This window comes from Saccopteryx leptura, chromosome 1, assembly GCF_036850995.1.
Source record: "Saccopteryx leptura isolate mSacLep1 chromosome 1, mSacLep1_pri_phased_curated, whole genome shotgun sequence".
NCBI lineage: Eukaryota > Metazoa > Chordata > Mammalia > Chiroptera > Emballonuridae > Saccopteryx > Saccopteryx leptura.
In genome coordinates this window covers 30,366,913-30,388,788 of record NC_089503.1, presented here as the reverse complement: position 1 = coordinate 30,388,788, position 21,876 = coordinate 30,366,913, and the positions used below count along the sequence as shown (strand labels likewise).

At 35.9% G+C, this 21,876-nt stretch overlaps 1 protein-coding gene across 2 annotated transcripts in view; it reads left to right on the top strand.

The window, feature by feature from the left end:
- ELP4 (elongator acetyltransferase complex subunit 4) overlaps window positions 1–21,876 on the top strand; it is a 206,282-nt gene that overhangs the window by 135,760 nt on the left and 48,646 nt on the right. The window contains exon 10 of one of the 2 annotated variants that reach the window (XM_066363839.1): window positions 18,860–18,916. The exons of the other annotated variant lie outside the window; for it this stretch is intronic. Coding sequence (XP_066219936.1) covers window positions 18,860–18,907 — 48 coding nt within the window. The 3' untranslated portion in view covers window positions 18,908–18,916. Of the gene's footprint in view, window positions 1–18,859; window positions 18,917–21,876 lie in introns of those variants that run through there. 2 annotated transcript variants of the gene reach the window in all.

Sequence of the window (21,876 nt, the reverse complement as noted above, 5' to 3'; positions counted from 1 at the left end):
ACACACACACAAAAAAAAGTCTTAGGTGTGTCTTATGGTCAGGTGCATCTTATGGAGTGAAAAATACAGTACATCTATTCTTAGCTTTGTCTTCCAGAGAACTTAGAAGCAACGACCTAAAGAATTCTACAAGTTCCTAGATATTGGTTTCTAAGTTTAATTCCCCACTAATAAACAAAAAAGAAGAGAGAGAGGAAGAAAGAGAGGAAGGGAAGGGTGGCGTTGGTGAACAAAAAGGATAACATAAGACTAGCATTTATGTAAGGAGGTACTCAAAGAATGAGAAGAGAAGGCACCGGAGCCACTTTGAAGAGGGCCCTACTAGCCAAATCTGGGAAATTTGAGGTTCAAAATAAGTAATGAAAAGTAACCTATTGAGTAAAATGGAAATCCGTGAGTCCATTTCTGCATGGAATGGATGGATGGATGGATGGATGGATGGATGGATGGATGGATGGGGAGATATATATATATAGAGAGAGAGAGAAATTAAAAGAGAAACCAATGAATAAATATTACAGGAATGATGAAATAGAAAATTGCCCTTTGACAATTATAGTTATATTCAGTTCAGACAGAAATGGTCAATGGAGGCCAAAAAAGCTGGTGGATTGATGAGGTTTGATGAGGAGCAAGATATTGAAAGAATCTCAAAGTATTTCCAAAGTACTAATCTGTTACAAAGGGAAGAATTGTGACTGCAGTAGAAAAACCTGATGAACAACATGACCAAGGGATCAGTTAACATCACATCTGGTACATCACCTTGGTGTGAGTCACCAAAAGAGCAGTCTCATATTTGGGGTTCCCCTGTACAGAAGGTGTAATCAAGAGGAAATGATGCCGAATGAATCTAGGTTCATGGTTAGCCTACAGAATAAAAGCCCTGTGTTCTCGACAAACTATCGAGGACTTGAAAGGCAGGGAAATACTGAGAATATTGGAAGAGAACAAATGTCCTGATATTGCTGGAACTATTAACAAGTATAAATGGAGTCTGAATTGACAGTTGGTTTGTATTAATGTTGATTTCCTGACTTGAAGGGTTATGTGGTGATCATGTAGTAGAATGTCCTTGTTTTGGAAAATGCACACTGGTATTTATAGGTAGTAGGAATCATATATTCTGCTTGTTCTTAAGTGGTACAGAAAAAGGCTAATTATGGCATATATAAGTCTTGGAGAAGTATGTCTATATTTAAACAACAAGAGAAGGAGAGATGGAGCATATGTAAAATATTAGGCATTGGGAGACCTAGGTGAGAGATATGGGAATTCTTTGTGCTGCTTTTGCATTCGTTTCTGTTGAAAATATTTCAGAATAAATTCTTATAAAATATTAGTTTAAATGTAATAGTAAATACTTCATAGACAAATACATTAATATTTCTGCAATAAAACATATGAGGACTCACAAGAAATAGAATTAATAAAAACTGCAATTAGCTTTATGTCATACCAGGCCAGATTTTGCCACCAAATATGTTAAGGTTTCCAAAGTTTTTTAGATTTGTGAGTTGAGAATACAGGTGGTCTGATCTGTGTAAGGTACCTGAGGCCCAGATAGGTAAATTTTCTGATCTCACACAAAAAGTGACAGAACCAAGTCCAGATGCAAAGTCTCTTGATTCTTAATCCTTGGATGAGAGCTGATGAACAGATTACTGAAGCTAGACCGGAACCTTTGGGAGTTCATTCAGGACAGTGTCAGATTTACAAAATGCCTTTAGGGCTACATCATTAGTTTTCACTAATAGGGCATGTTCTCTGTTGCAATTTCAAATGCATCCCAGAGAAATACAGAGAACCTTTTTCATTCTCCTTGCCTATGTCCTACCTGGTGATATAAAGGTAGGGATGGATAGATGTCTTCCTCTCCTCTCTGCCTCTCGTCCTCATCCTAACTCTCTTTCCCTGTACTATTTCCTTCCTTTCTACAGGACTAGAGCATGGGTTTGGACTTCAATCATTACTTTTTTTCTAATGCGACTTACCATTCACTTGAATATCCCTAATGCCCAAAGTGTTTTTAAAGTTTCCCGTAAGAACATGGTCTCCTGGATCCTATATCTCCCCATACGATTTTGGATGTCCTTAAGGATTGTGTAGTCAGGCATTTCCTTTTTTTATGTGTATTTGATTGATTTGAAGGGGGGGGGGGGGGTGAGAGAGACAGGAACATTGATCTGTTCATGTATATGCCCTGAGCAGGGATCAAACCAGCAACCTCTGCACTTTAGGACAATGCTCTAATCAACTGAGCTATCTGGCCAGGGCTCTGTTTTTTTTTTTAATGGTCTTTTCTTACTGGGAAAATAAAATATTCTTGGATATTTTCTATTATATAGCCAATATAAATAAATCCATTTTGAAGGCTAAATATTATTCCTTAAACTATCACAATTTTTAAAGTGGGTTTTCAGTAAGCTTCTTGTACCTCATATCTCCTCAATTCTTATAAAAGATTGTCTAGAAAATATCCAAGAAATAAGGATAATAATATCTATTCAGAAGGTTGTTACAGGGTAGCTAATATAAAAAATTTTATTGGGAAAATGAATATTGTTCATGTAAAGCACTTAGCACACAATGAAATGCATAGAAAGCACTCAAGAAATCGTCGCTGTTAGCACTTTTTATTAAACAATGCAAATGAATTAACACACCAAAGTTACTTGCAAGTCTTGATTGTCTGTTGGGGGCTGCATATAGGGCTTTCATATTATGGTCACTTCCTGCAGTCTCTCTGTTTACTTGACTTGCTAAACACAACACATACAAAGGGTCCTGTGATCCTATGTTTGGTCTCTTAGGACCCTTCTCCTCCCCGCCCTTGCACCAATGGCTTAGTCAATAAGCTTGCTAAGCAGGGGACACAGAGCAAGAAGACAAGCATGCCAATGTGTCGGTATTTCTGTGGAGCAACCCATACTGCCCAGCAGCCCCCAGAGAGCCTGAAACAGCCCAACCCCTTTCAGATTTAGATGGCCTCTTTATTACTGTATCCTGTGGGACTGCTAGTTTTAAACAATTATTACTGATCAAAAAGTTATCCAGTGTTCATCAGAGTATGAATATATTATTTTAACATAATTTATATACTTACACTCGGCTTGGCTGTGGTTTATCCAGGTAGGTTATCCTAGAGCAAGTCTGTGATATCTATGGTGGTAAATACTGGTTTATTTTATTAAAGAAATCAAAATGTTTTCTGATCAAAAAAGGAGAATTACTATAATATTTTTTCTCCTGGTTAGTATACCCTCTCCTAAAATAATTCTCAACTTGTTTGAAACTAAAGGCCAAGAACTGAGTGAAATGAAAATAGTGTGAAGCATCTAAGTAGATCACCCTTTACGTATTTATCCAAAAACATAAAATTCAAATATTGTATGCGCTCACATATTCAGTACTCTTACTTAAGCTAAAGCACACTTCTGAAATCTGATAGGAACAATATTGTAAAGCTTAATTATGTTTTTATGGCCCATGCCATCTGTGCATTTGTTCTGCTTATAATAGTAATAGAGTATTCAAAGAAAAACAATACATTTAGTTTACAGTGCAATTGTCTTATCACAAATGCATCAGGGCAAATTATCTCTTATCATTTAAGATCCTGTTCTTGTGTTGTAGATTTTTGTATCTATTTGAAAATAGAAAAACTTCTCAGCTACTAAATATATGTGGGGGGAGAGGTTGATTCAAACAGAAGACATAAAACTCCTGTTTCTGTTTCTTGAAGCAGTCTAACTTAGATGAAAGAAAACACTCTAATTGTTTAATATAGAATGGTATATGACGTAAAGATTATTTTCTGATATCTAAAAATTAAGACTTTCGAAGTTATCATATAATGTACTTAAATTTAATTGCTTTATTAGAAACTATGGATTTAAAAGCTATTTCTGTACAGATTTCAAATATACAGGTCCAGAATCTATTTGACATTTTAATAATTTCTCCAAAAAATATTATAGATGTTAAATTTCTCTATAATTATGATACAGTTATTATCTCTCTCAATAAGTGATAATGATGGTTATTTCTTAATCTTACATTTTATTTTTTCAAAGAAAAGTATATGGCAAGGGTCGGGAACCTTTTTGGCTGAGAGAGCCATGAACGCCACATATTTTAAAATGTAATTCCGTGAGAGCCATACAATGACCTGTGTACGTTACGCATTATCCAATAAAATTTGATGTTGTCCCAGAGGACAGCTGTGATTAGCTCCAGCCACCCACAACCGTGAACATGAGCAGTAGGAAATGAATGGATTGTAATACATGAGAATGTTTTATATTTTTAACGTTATTATTTTTTTATTAAAGATTTGTCTGCAAGCCAGATGCAGCCATCAAAAGAGCCATATCTGGCTTGCGAGCCATAGGTTCCCAACCCCTGGTATATGGCATCATTATCAAAACATCTAGTAATTTCTCTAAAGGCAAGAGATAGGTATTAAATTAATCTTTATGATGTTTATACCTCACAAATGTTTGACATTCTTCATATTAAATTTTCAGAATGATGCATTTCTTTATGTAAAATAACATGTAACACAATATACATAATTTCATGTATGTACATATATGAAATAAACCTTATAATTCATGTTACTAATAGCCTGATATTCAACTGAAGATATCAACTGGTCAAAGTCTTCATTTTAGCAGGATAATCTATTGAAAATAAGCTTTTATATACAACAAATATTGAATCATCATTGTGTGTCATAAGTGTGAGAATTTTAATGGGCTTATATATTAATACTTCCCATTATTCTACAACAATATATTATTTTATATATTCTGTGATTTACATATGTCCATATAATTTCATGGTAAAACTTGATCAATTCTACTTATAATTGATGCTTTCTTTTTCTTTAAATTGTACTAATTCTGGGTGAGTTTCTTATTGCTGTTATACCCAGTTAGCACAAATTTAGTGACTTAACCCAAATTTATTGTTATTCTTCAAAAGATCAGAAGTCCAAAATCAGCCTTAGTAGAATAAAATCATGGTATCAGCAAGGCTAGTTTCTCCTGGAGACTCTTAAGGGGAGAGTCCACTTCCTGCCTTTTCCTGGTCTGGAGCCTGGCAGCTTTCCTTAGCTTAGGGAGGTACCACTGCTGACTCTGCTCCACCATCACACCCCCTTCTCTCTGAGTTTGACACTTCTTCCTTCCCTCATAGGGATCCTGTGACGCCATTGGGCCCGGGACATCTCCCAATGTCAGGACCCTTAACTTAATCACCTCTGAAAAGTCTCTTTAGCCATTTGTAACAAGTTCACAGGTTCTAGGGATTAAGGACATGGACATCTTTGGGGGAAGGCAAGGGCATTATACAGCTTACCATGTATTCTTTTGTGTTTTTTTTAGTTTTCATTTCTTTTCTTTTTTTTAAATTTTTTTTGTTTATTTATTTTACAGAGACAGAGAGAGAGTCAGAGAGAGAGATAGATAGGGACAGACAGGCAGGAACAGAGAGATGAGAAGCATCAATTATTAGTTTTTTCGTTGCGACACCTTAGTTGTTCATTGATTGCTTTCTCATATGTGCCTTGACCGTGGGCCTTCAGCACTTCGAGCAACCCACTGCTTGAGCCAGCAACCTTGGGTCCAAGCTGATGAGCTTTGCTCAAACCAGATGAGCCCGTGCTCAAGCTGGAGACCTCAGGGTCACGAACCTGGGTCCTTCCACATCCCAGTCCGATGCTCTACTCACTGCGCCACCACCTGGTCAGGCTAGTTTTCATTTCTTAAAACAACATTGTTCTCTTTTGCCGCAAGCCTTTGCACTGGTGAGAGAGTCTTCCTGGAATACTGTTTACATTTGCCCCTTCTTAGCTAATGCTTGCCACAACGCCAGAATAATTTCTCCTACAGGAAAGCCTTCCACAGCCTCTCTCGCTAAATTAATTTCTTCTCTGCTACACCCTCAAAGCACCATCTACTTCTTTTTTTATTTACTTTTATTTAGACAATTAATTTTAACGGGATGACATTGATTAATTAGGGACCATCTACTTCTTTATAGCACTTACTAGTTTATTATTTTTTGTTTACTGGTATGATTCTTTGAAGATTTTTATCTCAATTTACTTTATAAACTCCATAAGGGCAGGTACCATAAGTTCATCATTGATTTTTCCCCCTTAACTTTGTATTCCTATTGCCTAATCAGTAAATATTTGTAAAAAGGAATGCATAATCTTGCACATTTCCTATCGAGCTTATTCCTAAATATTTTCTGAAGTTGTTTTTTCTCTCTGTTGTGAATGGGATTCTTTTTAATTCTTTGTTTCATTAAATTGTTGTGTTGGTGCTTAAATGTTGAGCTTGAGTCCAGTCCCTTTATTGAGCCACCTCATTAGTGCTAATAGTTGCTCAGTTCAGTCTGTTGGATTTTGCAGGTAGATGACCATGTTGTCTACAAATAATGATCATTTGTCTCTCCCTTTCTGTTATTTACACGTTTAATTTCTTTTTATTATCCAATTGCATAGTCCAGGACTTGCAGTATAACGTTAATTCTATTGGTGAAATCTTTGCTCCTATATTTTGTATTGTTTTACCATTAAAACAATAAGTTTGTTTTAAATATTTGATAGGTCGCATTTCTCAGTTAAAGATGTTTCTTTTGATTTTCTAGTTTATGAAGAATTATTGTTTTCTTCTGTTTTTAGTTTTTGTCCTTCAATCTTTTAACATAGTAAATACCGACTTTTATATTCACACTGTATATTTCCCTCACTACCACCCCATTTCTCTCTCTTATTCTAAAATGCCTGGTACACAGACATTAAAGTTTCTGGCTCTAGTATGCATCTTTTAACTTTCTCTGTTTGATTTTCTTTGTCTTTATATTCTGTTAGAAACCCTTTATCTTCCAGCTCATTGATTTTTTTCCTCAGTTGTGTCCATTCTATTAGTCAATTGAAGTGTGTTTTGGGGCTTTTTTTGATAATTATATTCTTATTTTCCATGTTTTCTAATTGGCTTTTTTTCTAACAGCCTCTCTTACCCACTTGAGGATAGTAATTCTCTTATAAAGACCTCTGTGTGCTTTATGAACTATTCTATTAGATATAAATTCTGTTTGGTATCCATGGGTACTTAAATGTTGGGCAGTTCTTGATTAGGCTCTTGTCTTGTATTGGAGTGAATGTGGATCATGTATGAATTTTTTTCTTTTTACTGTAGCCTGTCTTAACTGCCTCTGGGGCTCTAGGGGTGTACAAGATTTGTACCCAGGTAGAAAATGCCAGTGATTGCCTTCTGGGAGTGGGTTCCCTTGTGACATGGGAAATATAGCAGCTACCTGGTGTGATTGTCCTATTTCTTCAATTATATCTCAAAAGAAAGAAAAGGAGGGAGGGAGGGAGGGAGGGAGGGAGGGAGGGAGGAAAGAAATCACTAGTAACTAGGTAGTTCCTAGTAGACTAAGTAACTCTGTGTTTTATTTATGTATTTTTTGTTCTTTGTTTTTTATTAATTTATTTCCTGATTTCTCATTTATTCATCTTAAAAGTGTCCTGGCTACTTCCTTTTCCATTTCTTATGCTCATTGTTACCTTCTAGGCAGTTTATTCTTTATTGAGAAATTAAAGAGTACTTATTGTCTTATTTCATATAGTCTTCATATAAGCCCATAAAATGTAACTTTGATTTTTAAAAATTTTAGCAGTGTGCAAATCAAGGCATAATTTTAAGTTAGTTCTCAGTTATCTACACTATCCACATTGCAGTTTACATCAACTTCAAATTTTTATTGACAGTGTCATATCATTTTCTTAACTAAGAACCTTTTCCTATAAATATTGTGTGAGGTATCCAAAATAGTACAAGTCATAGAAGCAGAGAATAGAATGGTGGTTGCCAGAAGCCAGAGCATGGGGAAAATGCGGAATTGTAGCTCAGTGGATACAAAGTTTTATTTTGCAAGATGAAAAAGTTTTATAAATCTGATATACAACATAGTGCCAATAATTAACAATACCATGTGTGTGCATTTTAAAATGTGTTAAGGCTAGGTCTCATGGTAAGTGTTCTTACCACCAAAAAATATCAACATAAAGGAACACAAGGAAATTTTTAGAGGCAATGGCTATATCTAATACTTTGATTGTAGTGATGGTATCATGGTTGTATGCATATGTACAACCTCATCAAGATGTATACAAGGTTGAGCAAAAGTTGGCTTATGGTTATGAGTGCATTAGGCACAGTTATTTTGTATTATGTATTAATTTTTTTTTCTACATGAAGAACTATAAACCTACTTTCGCCCCACCCTGCACATTAAATGTGTGCAATTGTTTTGTACATCAGTTATACCTCAATAAAGATGTATAAATAGACTACTTATTTACTATAACTTGGCTAGATCTGGAAGAGGAAGGTTACCGATTTATTCATGTAAAGGTGAGAGACAACAAATTTATAAACCAGGGTGTATGTAAGCTCTGATTTCAACTCGCTTATCAATACACGTGCCCTAAGAAATGGTGTTTGTTTTTTTGTCAGTGGTGGGAAAGGTTTAAGCAATTACAGAAGCAGCTTACTTCTGACTTCTTCTTAAGCAAACTACAATGAAAAATAATGCTGGAATCTATTCTGAATCAAACATCCGTTTTTCTTTGATCAAATACATTCTTTTCTTTTGGATTACCCATGCCTAAGTCTAACTCTAACTTTGTGAAAGGGGGTCATTCATAATTGATTTTATTAAATTTTCCACTGTGTGTGTAACAATTCTCTTATCTATAGATCCTTATCAATGAATTTTTATTTTTTTTTTAGTTTTTGAGTCAAAATAATTTGACTGAAATAATATAAACTTAAAATGGACAATTGCTGGTATGGGGTTCACGTGTGCTGAGTAGGAAAACATCGTGTATCAACTTGGTTCCAGTTAGGAATAAGATGATGAGAAGCTATGTTAGAAACTAGATTAGAAATTCCTTCACCAGCCCTGGCCAGCTGGCTCAGCGGTAGAGCGTCGGCCTGGCGTGCAGGAGTCCCGGGTTCGATTCCCGGCCAGGGCACACAGGAGAAGCACCCATCTGCTTCTCCACTTCTCCCCCTCTCCTTCCTCTCTGTCTCTCTCTTCCCCTCCCGCAGCCAAGTCTCCATTGGAGCAAAGATGGCCCGGGCGCTGAGGATGGCTCTGTGGCCTCTGCCTCAGGCGCTAGAATGGCTCTGGTTGCAACAGAGCGACGCCCCAGAGGGGCAGAGCATCGCCCCCTGGTGCGCATACGGGAGTCTGTCTGACTGCCTCCCCGTTTCCAGCTTCAGAAAAATGAAAAAAAAAAAGAAATTCCTTCACCAAAGATTTTCAATTCACACATCTGTCTCCAAGAAGAGTCTTTAGAGGCTGGTTAAGTTTATGCCCAGAACACAGAAGCTGCCTCCAGATAGTGTAGTATCTACTGAAGAAACCCAGTCAAGTGTGTTAAGTGCCCAGGAGATGTGAATGGCTGATGCTCCAACCCTCTAAATATGATTCCTGTCTCCAAAAAGAAGTGTATTGTGGTGATTAATATACCATACTTTGGAATTTGCAGACATGGGAGTTAGTGCCAGCTCTGCCACTTACCAATTGTCTGACTTTAAGCAAGTATCTAGTCCTATGTCAGAGTCCTTTATTTCCTCATCTTGAGTAAAATATACATTAATGAAAATGCCTACTTGTTCTAAAGATGAAATGATAAAATACATGTGACTTGTCTATACAATAACTGGCCGTTAAATCCTCAGTTAAAACAATAAGTGTTGCCCTGGCCAGATAGGCTGGTTGGTTAGAGCATTATCCTAATTAACACAAAGGTTGCCAGTTGGATCCCCAGTCAGGGCACATACAGAAACAGATTGATGTTTCTGTCTCTCATTCCCTTCTTCTTTCTAAAATTATTTTATTGATTTTAAAAAATGGTAAGTTTCATTGGTACTGCAATCTAGTTAGAGAAACCAAATTTATACCCAAAGTAAGTCAAATATCATTTTAAGATAATAATGCATTAAATTATTAGTTATTACTATATGCCAAGAATGCTATAGGAAATTAGCCTTCTCTGATCACACTATACAAATAACATACATGTGCACACTCTCTCAGCATCTGTGTGTTGCCTTCGTTATACTTACCACAATCTTCGTCAGCAACTTGTCTTTCACACTACACTGTAAGTTCTGTCAGTGCACGGGCCATGTTTTTCTCATTAATTCCTGCAGCCCCAGCACCCTGATGCAGAGTAAAGACTCAATAAATACTTGTTGAATATACAAATTAGAGAATGAGTTATTTTTGGCCAGCATCAGCACAGCAGCACTGTGGAGAAGAGATTTGAAATGGATCTTGAAAAATGAACAGGATTTGGATGGATAGAGAATGTAAAATATGCATTTCAGGTTGAAGTTGAAAGAAGAATGATATGTTAATAGGCATGCAATAACTGAAATACAATGAGTAGACAGACAGAGCAACTAAGAAAGGAGCCGTTTAATTTTAGGTAAAAAGAGATCATTGAAATAAGCTTTTCACACCTCTTCATTTTACAAGAAAAATAAGACCCAGACAATGATAATCAGGATTAGAATCCCTGCCTTTTCTATAGCAAGGCTAGAATTTATGACTTTAGGATGTCAGTTTCATGAAGGAGGAATTCAAGGGGGAGGTAACTGTAAGCACAAAGTCTACTTAGGAAACAGTTGTGATCATCAAAGCCCAAAGTGACAAGGCAAATAAGAAATAGAGCAAGAGGAGGCATTTATTATGTTTTAAAGTGCTATTTTAGCTTGTGCATGAATATTTATGGTTAGAGTAAATGTGGGACCAAGTAGAAAACTGATGAAGGCAGATATAACACTCTGGTATACTACAACTCGAAGACCATTATATTACACTCAAACCATACATAAATATTAAAAGAAAATTTTATTTTATTTTTTGGATACTCTTTATGAAAAAGGAAACAGGTTCCATTAAACCTAGGGATAATTAAGAACTTACCTGGGATACTTTTGAAAATAAAGGCACTGTGCGTACCACGTGGGAAGTGTTAGGTGCCCTCATAACAAATCATACACAGAACAGCCATAGACAGACAAACCTTTCAGAAGCGGGCTGACGACCTCTGACAACAATATAAAGCCATGTTTCAGAGCCAGTAATTCAGCCAGACCCGTTTGAACCATTTCCTCTATAAATTGTCTAGTAGAAATACAAGAAAAAACACCAGTGAACTAATAATTATCTTCTCTTTGTCATCAGAGTGGCCTAGGTCAGTTACATGCCGCCTTTAAACTAATTTCATCTTTCTTTTTTAACCTGCCTGGAATTATTTTTATTATTCTTGTCTTAAACTATAGCACATTTGATGTGACCTGTTTTTCTCTTATATGTACGGATCCAGAAGGTCAGTATGATGATAAAGGTATATATGTACCTCAGAATTAGTTCAGACTCTCTCTATAATTTTTTAAATCAAATAATATTTAATAGACTGGTAGATACAACTTTATTCTTTTTCTTATTTTCCTTCTCTTTTCTTTAATGAAAAATATATATTACATAAGGAATTAAATCGTAAACCTATAAATTAAAAACTGGCTCATCCTACAACTTCATATTAATGATGCAGCTGATGAAAATAAGTGTTCATAACCCAAAGACGCGTAGTGCTAGGGACAAAGGTGGCATTTTACATTTTTATTAACACTTGTAATTTTCTCCTGCTTGATTTCTTTTAGGCCAAGCCCAATTTCTTCTAAACCATGGGTCAGTGAGCTCATGCTGATTCTCACATGAATGATGGGCTTAATTTTGTAAAGATATCACCAACTACCAATACCTAGGTCTAGCAACCACCATTATGAACAACCTAGACAAGAGAAGTATGCGTTTGAATGCATTATTTCCTTTAATTTCACTAACTGGCAATCCTGGGCACCCTCAGAATTGTGTGTGTCTGTGAAACATTACATTTTTAAACATCATTAATGAGGTAGTAACAAAATAGCATAAAACAAGCAAAACATTCTGTTATACATATTTGTTATCTTTCCTTGTTAAACATCATAGGAAGAAAAAACAATACACTTTAAATGGTAAAGTTTTGTATTTAGTAAATGACCTCTTATAACCAAATGTAAGTTTAAGAACAACTGGGTTTCAACAGAATATGATACCTACCTGCTTTAATAGCTTTTCTACATTGTTTTCTATGAAAACAATATTATATTAGTAAATCATAAGAGGCTTCTAATAGCTTGATAAATAAATACATTTAAAATACAAGGAAGAAAAGGATTTGTTTAAATACTTTAAATAAGTTCTTATCATACTGTTCTAGTGATGTCAAACACAACTTCCATTTTAAAAATATTTTAGTGAGAAATTTAATCTTTGAAAATATTAATAACAGCTTACAGCAGGTAAGCTATAAAATAATACTGGATGCTGTCTATTTAGTTTCTGGTTGAAAAAGCACAGCAGTACTTTAGTTCATTACCTTTGAAAAAAACAGTAACAAGATAATACAGCTGCCTCTGATTAAGATGTAAATTCTTTCTAATTAGAATGTAAATTCTTACATTTAAATGAAGACATCAATTGTCAGGATGCCATATGATATCTTATTCCACCTTGCCTGAATGAAGCCCTCACTGCTCATCTATGGCACTAAAATAGTTTTGCAATCCCTTTGTTCTCTGATTCTTGTAATATTCTCTCTTCATGTTCCCTTTTCACATTGCTTTTGTTTGTTTTCCCCCTTGCATCTGATAGTGCTGTGCCTTGGGATTTTGCAGAAATTTGGAATGAAAATTGAGTTCAGTCAGTGCCAGTATTTGCTTGTGCCTCAATTACTTCTGCTGAATTTTCCTCAATGCAAATCAGGCAGGTTGCATAGAGTGGCGCATGTATTTGAAATAATTAATTTTCCGTAAAATGATGGATCAAGTCCAATCAACCTTCATGAAATCTAAATAATAGAATAGAGAATTAGAAATTAATTAACATTTTGGGTTGTTAATACTTTATAGTATAAACTAGCAGTAGTAAGTTTTACTGTTGATTCTAACTTTTTCTTTATTGAATGTTGACCGAAACATTCTGCCTCAATCATGTCTTGCCAGAAATATGCTAACAAGGAATCCTGTAGCAATAACGTTGAAGCAAAGGTTTCAAAGGTTATATAAATTATGAACCAGTGAGTTGAATTATTCGTGCTTCTCTTTACAGCGCAATGGTCAAAGTTTTATCTTGAATAATATAATTTTCAGTAATTTTTGTAGACAACTACTGTGACATTGGATAAGGCCGTGATTCTTTGAGCATTGTACCTTTCTTTTATATCATGTTTCTTCAACCAAAAGAGGTATAAGTTTAGAGGTGAACCAACTCCATCCACCTTACAGTGCAAGGGGAAGAGAAACCTAGAAATTAACAGAATACTTTACAGATAGAAGAGTGTCTCTCTAGTTTTGTTTTAACTATTTTTTTGCTATAAAATTTCAAACATGTACAAAAGTAGAGGCTAGTATAATGAACCCTTATGTACCCATCAGCCAGCATCAATCATCAAAAAGCTAACAAGGAAGCAAAACATACAAACCTGAAATAATAATGAGTAACATGCAAGTAAGAGAAAATGATGGGCAATAATAGAGGTGAAAATGCAGTTAGAGAATGTGAATGCTATGGTGAGTAAGGGAAGATTAGTTTGTGCTGAATGGGCAGAGAAAGAACATTCCAGGTGGAGTGGAGATACCATAAGAAACGATTTAGTGCCTGACTTGGTGGTGGTGCAGTGGGTAGAGTGTTGGACTAGAACGCAGAAGACCCAGGTTTGAAACCCCAAGATCAGCCGGCTTGAGCACAAGCTCATCTGGCTTGAGCGCGAGGGGTCATCAACTTGAGCATGGGACCATAGACATGACCCCATGGTCACTGGCTTGAGCACAAAGGTCGCTGGCTTGAAGCCCAAGGTCACTGGCTTGAGCCCAAGGTCACTGGCTTGAGCAAGGGGTCACTCAGTCTGCTGTAGCCCCCAGGTCAAGGCACATATGAGAAAATAATCAATGAACAACTAAAGTGCCACAGTGAAGAATTGATGTTTCTCCTCTCTCTCCCTTCCTGTCTATCTGTTCCTATCTGTTCCTCTCTCTGTCTTTCTCTGTCTCTATTAAAAAAGGAAGGAAGGAAGGAGGGAGGGAGGGGGGAAGGAAGGAAGAAAAGAAAGAAAGAATGAATTTAGCAATGAGCAAAATCTGTTGATAGTATAGCAGAGACTAGCATGATCAGAAGTTCAATATATATTTAACTTTGGTAAGATGGAGGGATTTAAGAGCCAGACAATACATTTTAGTACTAATTAGCCAAAGAAGTATTTTAGGCTTTGGAGTGACAGTATCAAAAATACCTTTTCTTAGTACAAATGAAAATCTTGTCTGCTCTAATTAAAACTCTTTCTTATTCTCTGATCATGTTCCCAAATCTAAGGACATTTCCAGTAACTCAAGAATAAATTGCAAAGAAAAATTTTGTCTCTAACCCAATTAACTAAAAGTAAATGTTATTAATAAATCTGTAATGATAGATTTTACTATACTACTTTTTTCTTGATTTCTATACCCAGTCTAATCAAGAGAAATAATGCTGCCGTTATTCATACGGTCACTTGAAAGATTTTAAAACCACAGTATATTTGTTTCTGCACAATTCCAAATTTGTGGTATTATTTACATATAATGAGAGACAGTATTCGTCTCTCATTGCTGCTCTAATGAATCACCACAATCTTAGTGGCTTAAACAATACAAATGTATTGCCTTCCGTTCTGGAGAACAGATATCCAGAGAGTCTTACAGGGCTAAAGTCAAGGGGTCAGCAGGGCTGAGTTGCTTCTGAAGATTCTGGAGGAGAATCCGTTTCCTTGCCTCTTCCATCTTCTAGGAGCCACCTGCATCCCTTGGCTGGTGACCCCATTCTCCATCTTCAAAGCCAGAAATGTTGGGCTGAGTCCGTGTTAAGCTGCTACCTCTCAAATTCTTTCTTATTCCCCTTTCTTTCACTTTTAAGGACCCTTGTGATTGCATGGGGCCCACTGAGATAAACCTGGATAATCCCGCTATTGTAAGGTCAACCATTTGGCAACATTAATCCCACCTGTAACCATAATTCTCCTTTATGGTGTGCAGTAACATATTACAGGTCCCGAGGATTAGGATATAGACCGCTGTTCTGCGTACCTTTTATTTCTTTCATATCTGCTCTTCAGTAACCAGTTTGGTAGACCATAGAGACAGAACTACTTTATTGGCTCAGAAAGGAATTTTCTTCTCTGATTTAAAATAAACTGCCATTTATCATTTTAGTTGAATTTTGAGAAAAAGAAAAAAAAAGAAATTAGACTAAATACTATAAATTATAACAATTGCATGACCAAATGTAAGTCTTTGTACAAAATTGTATACTAAAATCTGTCATTGTGGACATGGCCAAAAAATTGTGTTTCAAAGAAGGGAGTAAGAAGCTAGCATTTTGGAAGAATTATGTAGCAGACACTATTATAAATATTTTAGAGGTATTATTGCCTTTTAATCTTTAAAAACCCTATAATTAAGCATATTTTCCTCCTTTTAATGATAAGGGGGCTGAAGCTGGAAGACTTTAGGTTAAACTTTCCAAAAGACACAGTTAATGAGTGATTACAAAGTGTTCATACCACATGTTGCTGAATTCTGTGAAGTGTCAGTTTTATCAATCAATCAAAAAACCCCAGATATTTTGGTATTAAGATTAAGGCATTCACAGTATTATGGAAAAAATAAGTAAATATGAGACATAATCCCTGCCTTCAAAGAATGTCTGATATAATCTAGTTATAGAAGTAAAGTAAAAACCCATAGAGAAGTAGTATAGTGTAGTGTTTCAAGCATGGATTCAGACAGCCTTAGAGTCCTTGCTCCTTTACTACCTAATCTTTTACGTTATATTAGCCAACATTTCCTTTCCTTCCTCATGGGTTTGTTACAAAGATTAACTATATATGAAATCACTAATTTTAGGATCTGGCACATAGCCAGCACTCAGTAAATGGTAGCTGCTCTTATTGTAATAAAATTCTAACAGTATAAGGCTAAGTTAATGATTACCCAGTCAAGGGATATAGGAGTTCAGTGGAAGAAAAGCTAATTGTCAAGTGAGTGATCTCATGTTAAACTTGCAGGTATATACGAGGATCTCTCATATTTATTAATATCACGACTGCCAGTATGGTGTACTGGGTAAGTGAACTAGCTCTGGAAAAGAGTACCTGGTTTTAAATTCCATCTCTTTATTAATTTGTCTGTGCTTCAGCTTATTCATTTGTAAAATGGAGGTAAATATAGTACCTCCATCATGGGGCTGATTCGAGGATTAAATGAATATGCAAAATGCTTAGAAGAGTATCTGGCTCATAATTGCATAAATGTTATTATTAGTGTCAAGGATATACCTTGTGTAGCCTGCCCTCAGTAATCCATTGTACTTGACAGTGACCGATAAAAATACACATAGTCTCAGTTCCCCACAGCCATAGAGGTGATTTGCACGCTGGACAGCATTGCCAATTGGATGAATTGTATGCTTTAGCTATTAAATACTAAATGGCAAACACTCTCAAATTCTCTGCACCTCCTTGACTAGGGGAGGAGACGAAACTAATGATGGATGAAATAGAGACTAATGAAGGGCTAAAATGAGAGTTAAACTAAAGAATATAGGACTTGAACTAAGACTAGAATAATGGTGGAATTTTATGAAGTGCTAAGAAAATAATGGACAATTTTGAACATAAACTACCCCATGTCTCATGCATCTTTTGTTCCAATCATTCTCCCCAACTTGTTAAATAAGCAGCAGCAAAGAAAGGAGAAAGTGAATGAGGATGCCACAAATGCCATAAGCCCATGGAATCATAAACAGATACTTGTTCTGTTGAAGGAATTTAATGCCTGACCAAGGGATAGTGCAGTGGATAGTGTGTCAATCTGGGATGCTGAGACCCAGGTTCGAAAACTGAGGTCCTGGCTTGAGCATGGGCTCACCAGCTTGAGTGTGGCTTAAGCGTGGGATCATAGACATGACCCTATGGTTGCTGGCTTGAGCCCAAAGGTCACTGGCTTGAAGCCCAAGGTCACTGGCGTGAGCAAGGGGTCACTGACTCAGCTGGAGCCCCCCTGTCAAGGCACATAGGAGAAAACAGTCAATGAACAACCAAAATGCCACAACTATGAGTTGATGCTTCTCATCTCTGTCCTTTCCTATCTGTCTGCCCTTGTCTGTCCTTCTCTCTCTTTCTCTTGTTAAAAAAAAAAAAAAAAAAAAAAAAAAAAGAACAAGGGATTTGTGGATAGCATTCAGAGTTTCCAGCAAATCAGGTGGATGAGAAATTTACATCTTTATTTTCACTGTCCACTCACTGAAGTTTCTTAATTATGAATATAGGTAACAAACCACAGTAACGTTATCAGCATCCATGACTCAGTCATCAATAGATCACAGATTTTTTCATAGAATATTATAACTATGCAGGTATCTCAAAATACCATTTTTATTCATCTCTTTTGGCAAGTATTAGGCCCATTTACTATGTGTTATTTAATAGTTAGTTTAAGAAACACAGCTAGTACTATATCAAAATGATCTTATTAGATAACATTTAAGTGCCATTTGATTCCTTTGTAAACCAGTGTATTTTTTTATACATTATTCTGAAAAGGGGTTCACAGGTTTTATCACGTTGACCAAAGAGTCCATAACATCAGGATAATGCTTTTGTTTATGGACCTAGGAATATATTCAGTTTTTTGGGGAACCGTGTTCATAGTTGACTCATAGAACTTACAGTCACCTAAATTCCCTTTTTTTTAATAAACATGTTAGTTTAGACCAGGGGTCTCAAACTCGCGGCCCACGGGCCGCCACATGCGGCCCGCCGAACAATTTTGTGCGGCCCGCAGACTAATCCACGAAGTTCAAAATATTTTGGATAAAATTAAGTAAGCCTAGGGGCCTACTTGTATTTTTCATTTCTCTAGCATCCTAGCTAGATATTAGCTTAGTTAACAGCAGTTGTGATGCGAACTACAGTTTCTGGTCGTTTTGTGACACTGAGTAAACTGCATGTACGATTGTGCTTGTTGTACTGATTTTTTTTTGTTTTCAACTGCAGTGAGAAAAGTGTTGCATAACAGTTGCCTTTTGTAGACCTAGTGCGGCCCGCCGAATGGCTGTGATCTTGCTCTGTGGCCCACATGCTGAGTTGAGTTTGAGACCCCTGGTTTAGACTATATTCATTCCCTAATATAGGCAGCTAGCAGTACTGTCCATACAGTGGCTGGGACTGACTGACAAATATCATGAAATTCTTAGTACAACATTTTATAAATATTTCCACCTACCTAGATGTAGAATTTAATATTAACCACCTAAGATGATATAAGATAATTTCTGTATGTGGATATATCTGCCAAACAAAAATGATTTTTTCTTAGTTTTATTGAGATATAATTGACATATAATATTGTATAAGTTTAAATTATACAACATAATGATTTGATATATGTATATTGTATGAAATTATTGCCACAGTAAGTTTAAATTTCTTACCTCACATATTTACAAAATTTTTTTCTTGTGGTAATGTTTAAGATTTACTTCCTGAGCAACTTTCAAATATGTAGAACAGTGTTGTTAATTATAGGCATCATGCTATATACATTGCATTCCCAAAATTTATATATCTTATAACGAAGTTAATACCATTTGACCCCCTTCTCCCATTCCCCCCATGCTGCAGCCTCCACCTTTGGCAACCACCGATCTGTTCGCTATTTGTCTGTTTTAGATTTCACATGTAAGTGATATCCCACATTATTTGTCTTTCTTTGTTGGACTTATTTCACTGAGCATAATATCCTCAGGGTTCATTCATGTCACAAATGGAGGAGTTTCTTTCCTTTTTATGGCTGTATAATATTCATGTGTGTGTGAGAATCACTTTTTTTTATCCACTTATTCAGCAGTGGACACTTAGGTTGTTTCCATGTCTTTGCTGTTGTTATTAAAAAATGGTACCATGAACATGAGATAAAGATATCTCTCAAGAAACTGATTTTGTTTCCTTAAAATATATAACCAGAAGTGGAATTGCTAAATCATATAATAATTCTATTTTTCATTATTTGAGGGACCTCCGTACTGTTTTCCACAGAGGCTGCCCTAACTTACATCCCCACCAGCAGTGTACGAGGGTTCCCTTTTCTCCACGTCCTCGCCAGCATTGGTTATCTCTTGTCTTTTTTTTTTTTTTTTTAATTTTTTTTTTTTTATAGGGACAGAGAGAGAGTCAGATAGAGGGATAGACAGGGACAGACAGACAGGAATGGAGAGAGATGAGAAGCATCAATCATCAGTTTTTTGTTGTGACACCATAGTTGTTCATTGATTGCTTTCTCATATGTGCCATGACTGCGGGCCTTCAGCAGACTGAGTAACCCCCCGCTTGAGCCAGTGACCTTGGGTCCAAGCTGGTGAGCTTTTTGCTCAAACCAGATGAGCCCACGCTCAAGCTGGCAACCTCGGGGTCTCGAACCTGGGTCCTTTCATATCCCAGTCCGACGCTCTATCCACTGCGCCACCGCCTGGTCAGGCTATCTCTTGTCTTTTTGATAGCCATTCTAACTGGTGTGAGATTGTATGGCATTGTGGTTTGGATTTTCATTTTTCTGGTGATTAGTGATGTTGAGCATCTTTTTATGTACCTATTGGCCATTTTTATGTCTTCTTTGGAAAAATATCTATTCAGTTCCACTGCCCATTTTTTAATCAGGTTGTATTTTATTTTATTTTGTTTTGTTTTTCTGTTGAGGTATATGAGCTCTTTAACTCTTTTGGATACTAACCCCTTATCAGATATAAGATTTAGAAATATTTTATCCTAATTTTTAGATTGCCTTTTCAGTTTTTTGGATGATATTCTTTGCTTTGCAGAAGCTATTTAGTTTGATGTGGTCCCATTTGTTCAATTTTGCTTTTGTTGCTTTTGCTTTTTGGTGTCAAATCCAAAAAATTGTTGCCTAGACTGATGTCAAATTGTTCACCCCCTACGTTTTCTTCTAGGAGTTTTATAGTTTCAGGTCTCTTGCTCAAGTCTTTAATCCTTTTTGAGTTGATCTTTATGTAGAATATAATATAGTGATCCAGTTCCATTCTTTTGCATGTAGCTGCCCAGTTTTCCCAACACTTTAAAAGGCTATCTTTTCCCCATTATAATATTCTTGGTTCCTTTGTCAAAAAGTAATTAACCATTTATAGATGAATTTATTTCTGGAATCTCGATTCTTTTTCATCAATCTGTGTGCAGTTTTAATGCCTATACCATACTGTTTTGATAACTATAGCTTTACAGTATAATTTGAAATCAGGACATATGATGCCTTTAGCTTTGTTCTTCTTTCTCAAGATTTCTTTGACTTTTTGAGTCTTTTGTCATTCTGTATGCATAGGATTGTTTGTTCTATTTCTGTGAAAAATGTCATTGGGATGTTGATAGGGTTTGCATTGTCTCTGAATATGGTTTTGTATAGTATGTGCATTTAAACAATATAAATTCTTCCAGTCTATAAGTAAAGAATGTTTGTTCATTTATTTGTATTTTCTTTAATTTTTTTATCAGTGTCTTATATTTGACAGTGTACAGGTCTTTCAACTCCTTTGTAAAATTTATGTTTAGGTATTTATTATTTTCATTCAATTGTAAATGGGATTGTTCTCTTAATTTTTTTTCCAGATAGTTTGTTGCTGGTATATAGAAATTTGACTGATTTTCAAATAATAATTTTGAATTCTGCAACCTTACTGAATTTGTATATCAATTCTAACACTTTTTTGGTATGCTCTTTTGGGTATTTTAAATATATAATATCAGGTTATCTGCAAATAGACAGTTTTACCTTCTCCTTTCCAATTTGGATGCCTTTTATTTCTCTTTCTTGCCTAATTGCTCTGGCTAGGATTGCCAGTACAGTGTTGAATAAAAGTGATCAGAGTGGGCATCCTTCTCTTGTTTCCCATCTTAGAGGAAACACTTTTGGCATTTCACCATTGAGTATGGTGTTCTCTGTGGACTTGTCATATATGGCCTTTATTATGAGATTTGCTCCAGGTATGCCCAGTTAGTTGAGAATTTTTATCATGAATGGATGTTGAATTTTGTCAGGTGATCTTTCTGAATCTATTTAAATGATCATATGATTTGTATCCTCCATTTTGTTAGTGTGGTCTATCACAGTGTTTTTCCACCCCCGTTTGCAGACCCATGGCATCTGCCAGAAATTTCATGCCATTCATGCCAGTCCGCAAGAGTTGACCACCAGTCGCAGGTGATGCTATGCAGTTGTCTTTGGAAAATCTGCACCTATAAGTTGGTGCAAACCTGTGGTAAAATGTTTGACCCCATGGTCTTCAGTGACAGTTTTTGTGGAATGATTATAGATGAAAGGTCATTTGACTCAGATTTGAAGTTGAGGTTTATAATTATGTTATCTATCATTCTAGTAATGAAATTTCTCATTTATTAGGGTCACAGGAAGGATCTGTGGTCGTTTTCAAGTTGTTGCTCTGTATGTTTATCAGCAGGAGATCTGAAAGTGTTAGCTGACACACGTAATAAAAGCAGAGGGAAAAATGTTCCGTATTTTCTCCACTAACTGGTTTAATGTATAAAAGAAGCACACACAGAGAAAGACCAATACCATGTGATTTTACTCATATGTGGAATCTAAGGAACAAAAAAGAAACAAACAAATTAGAAAC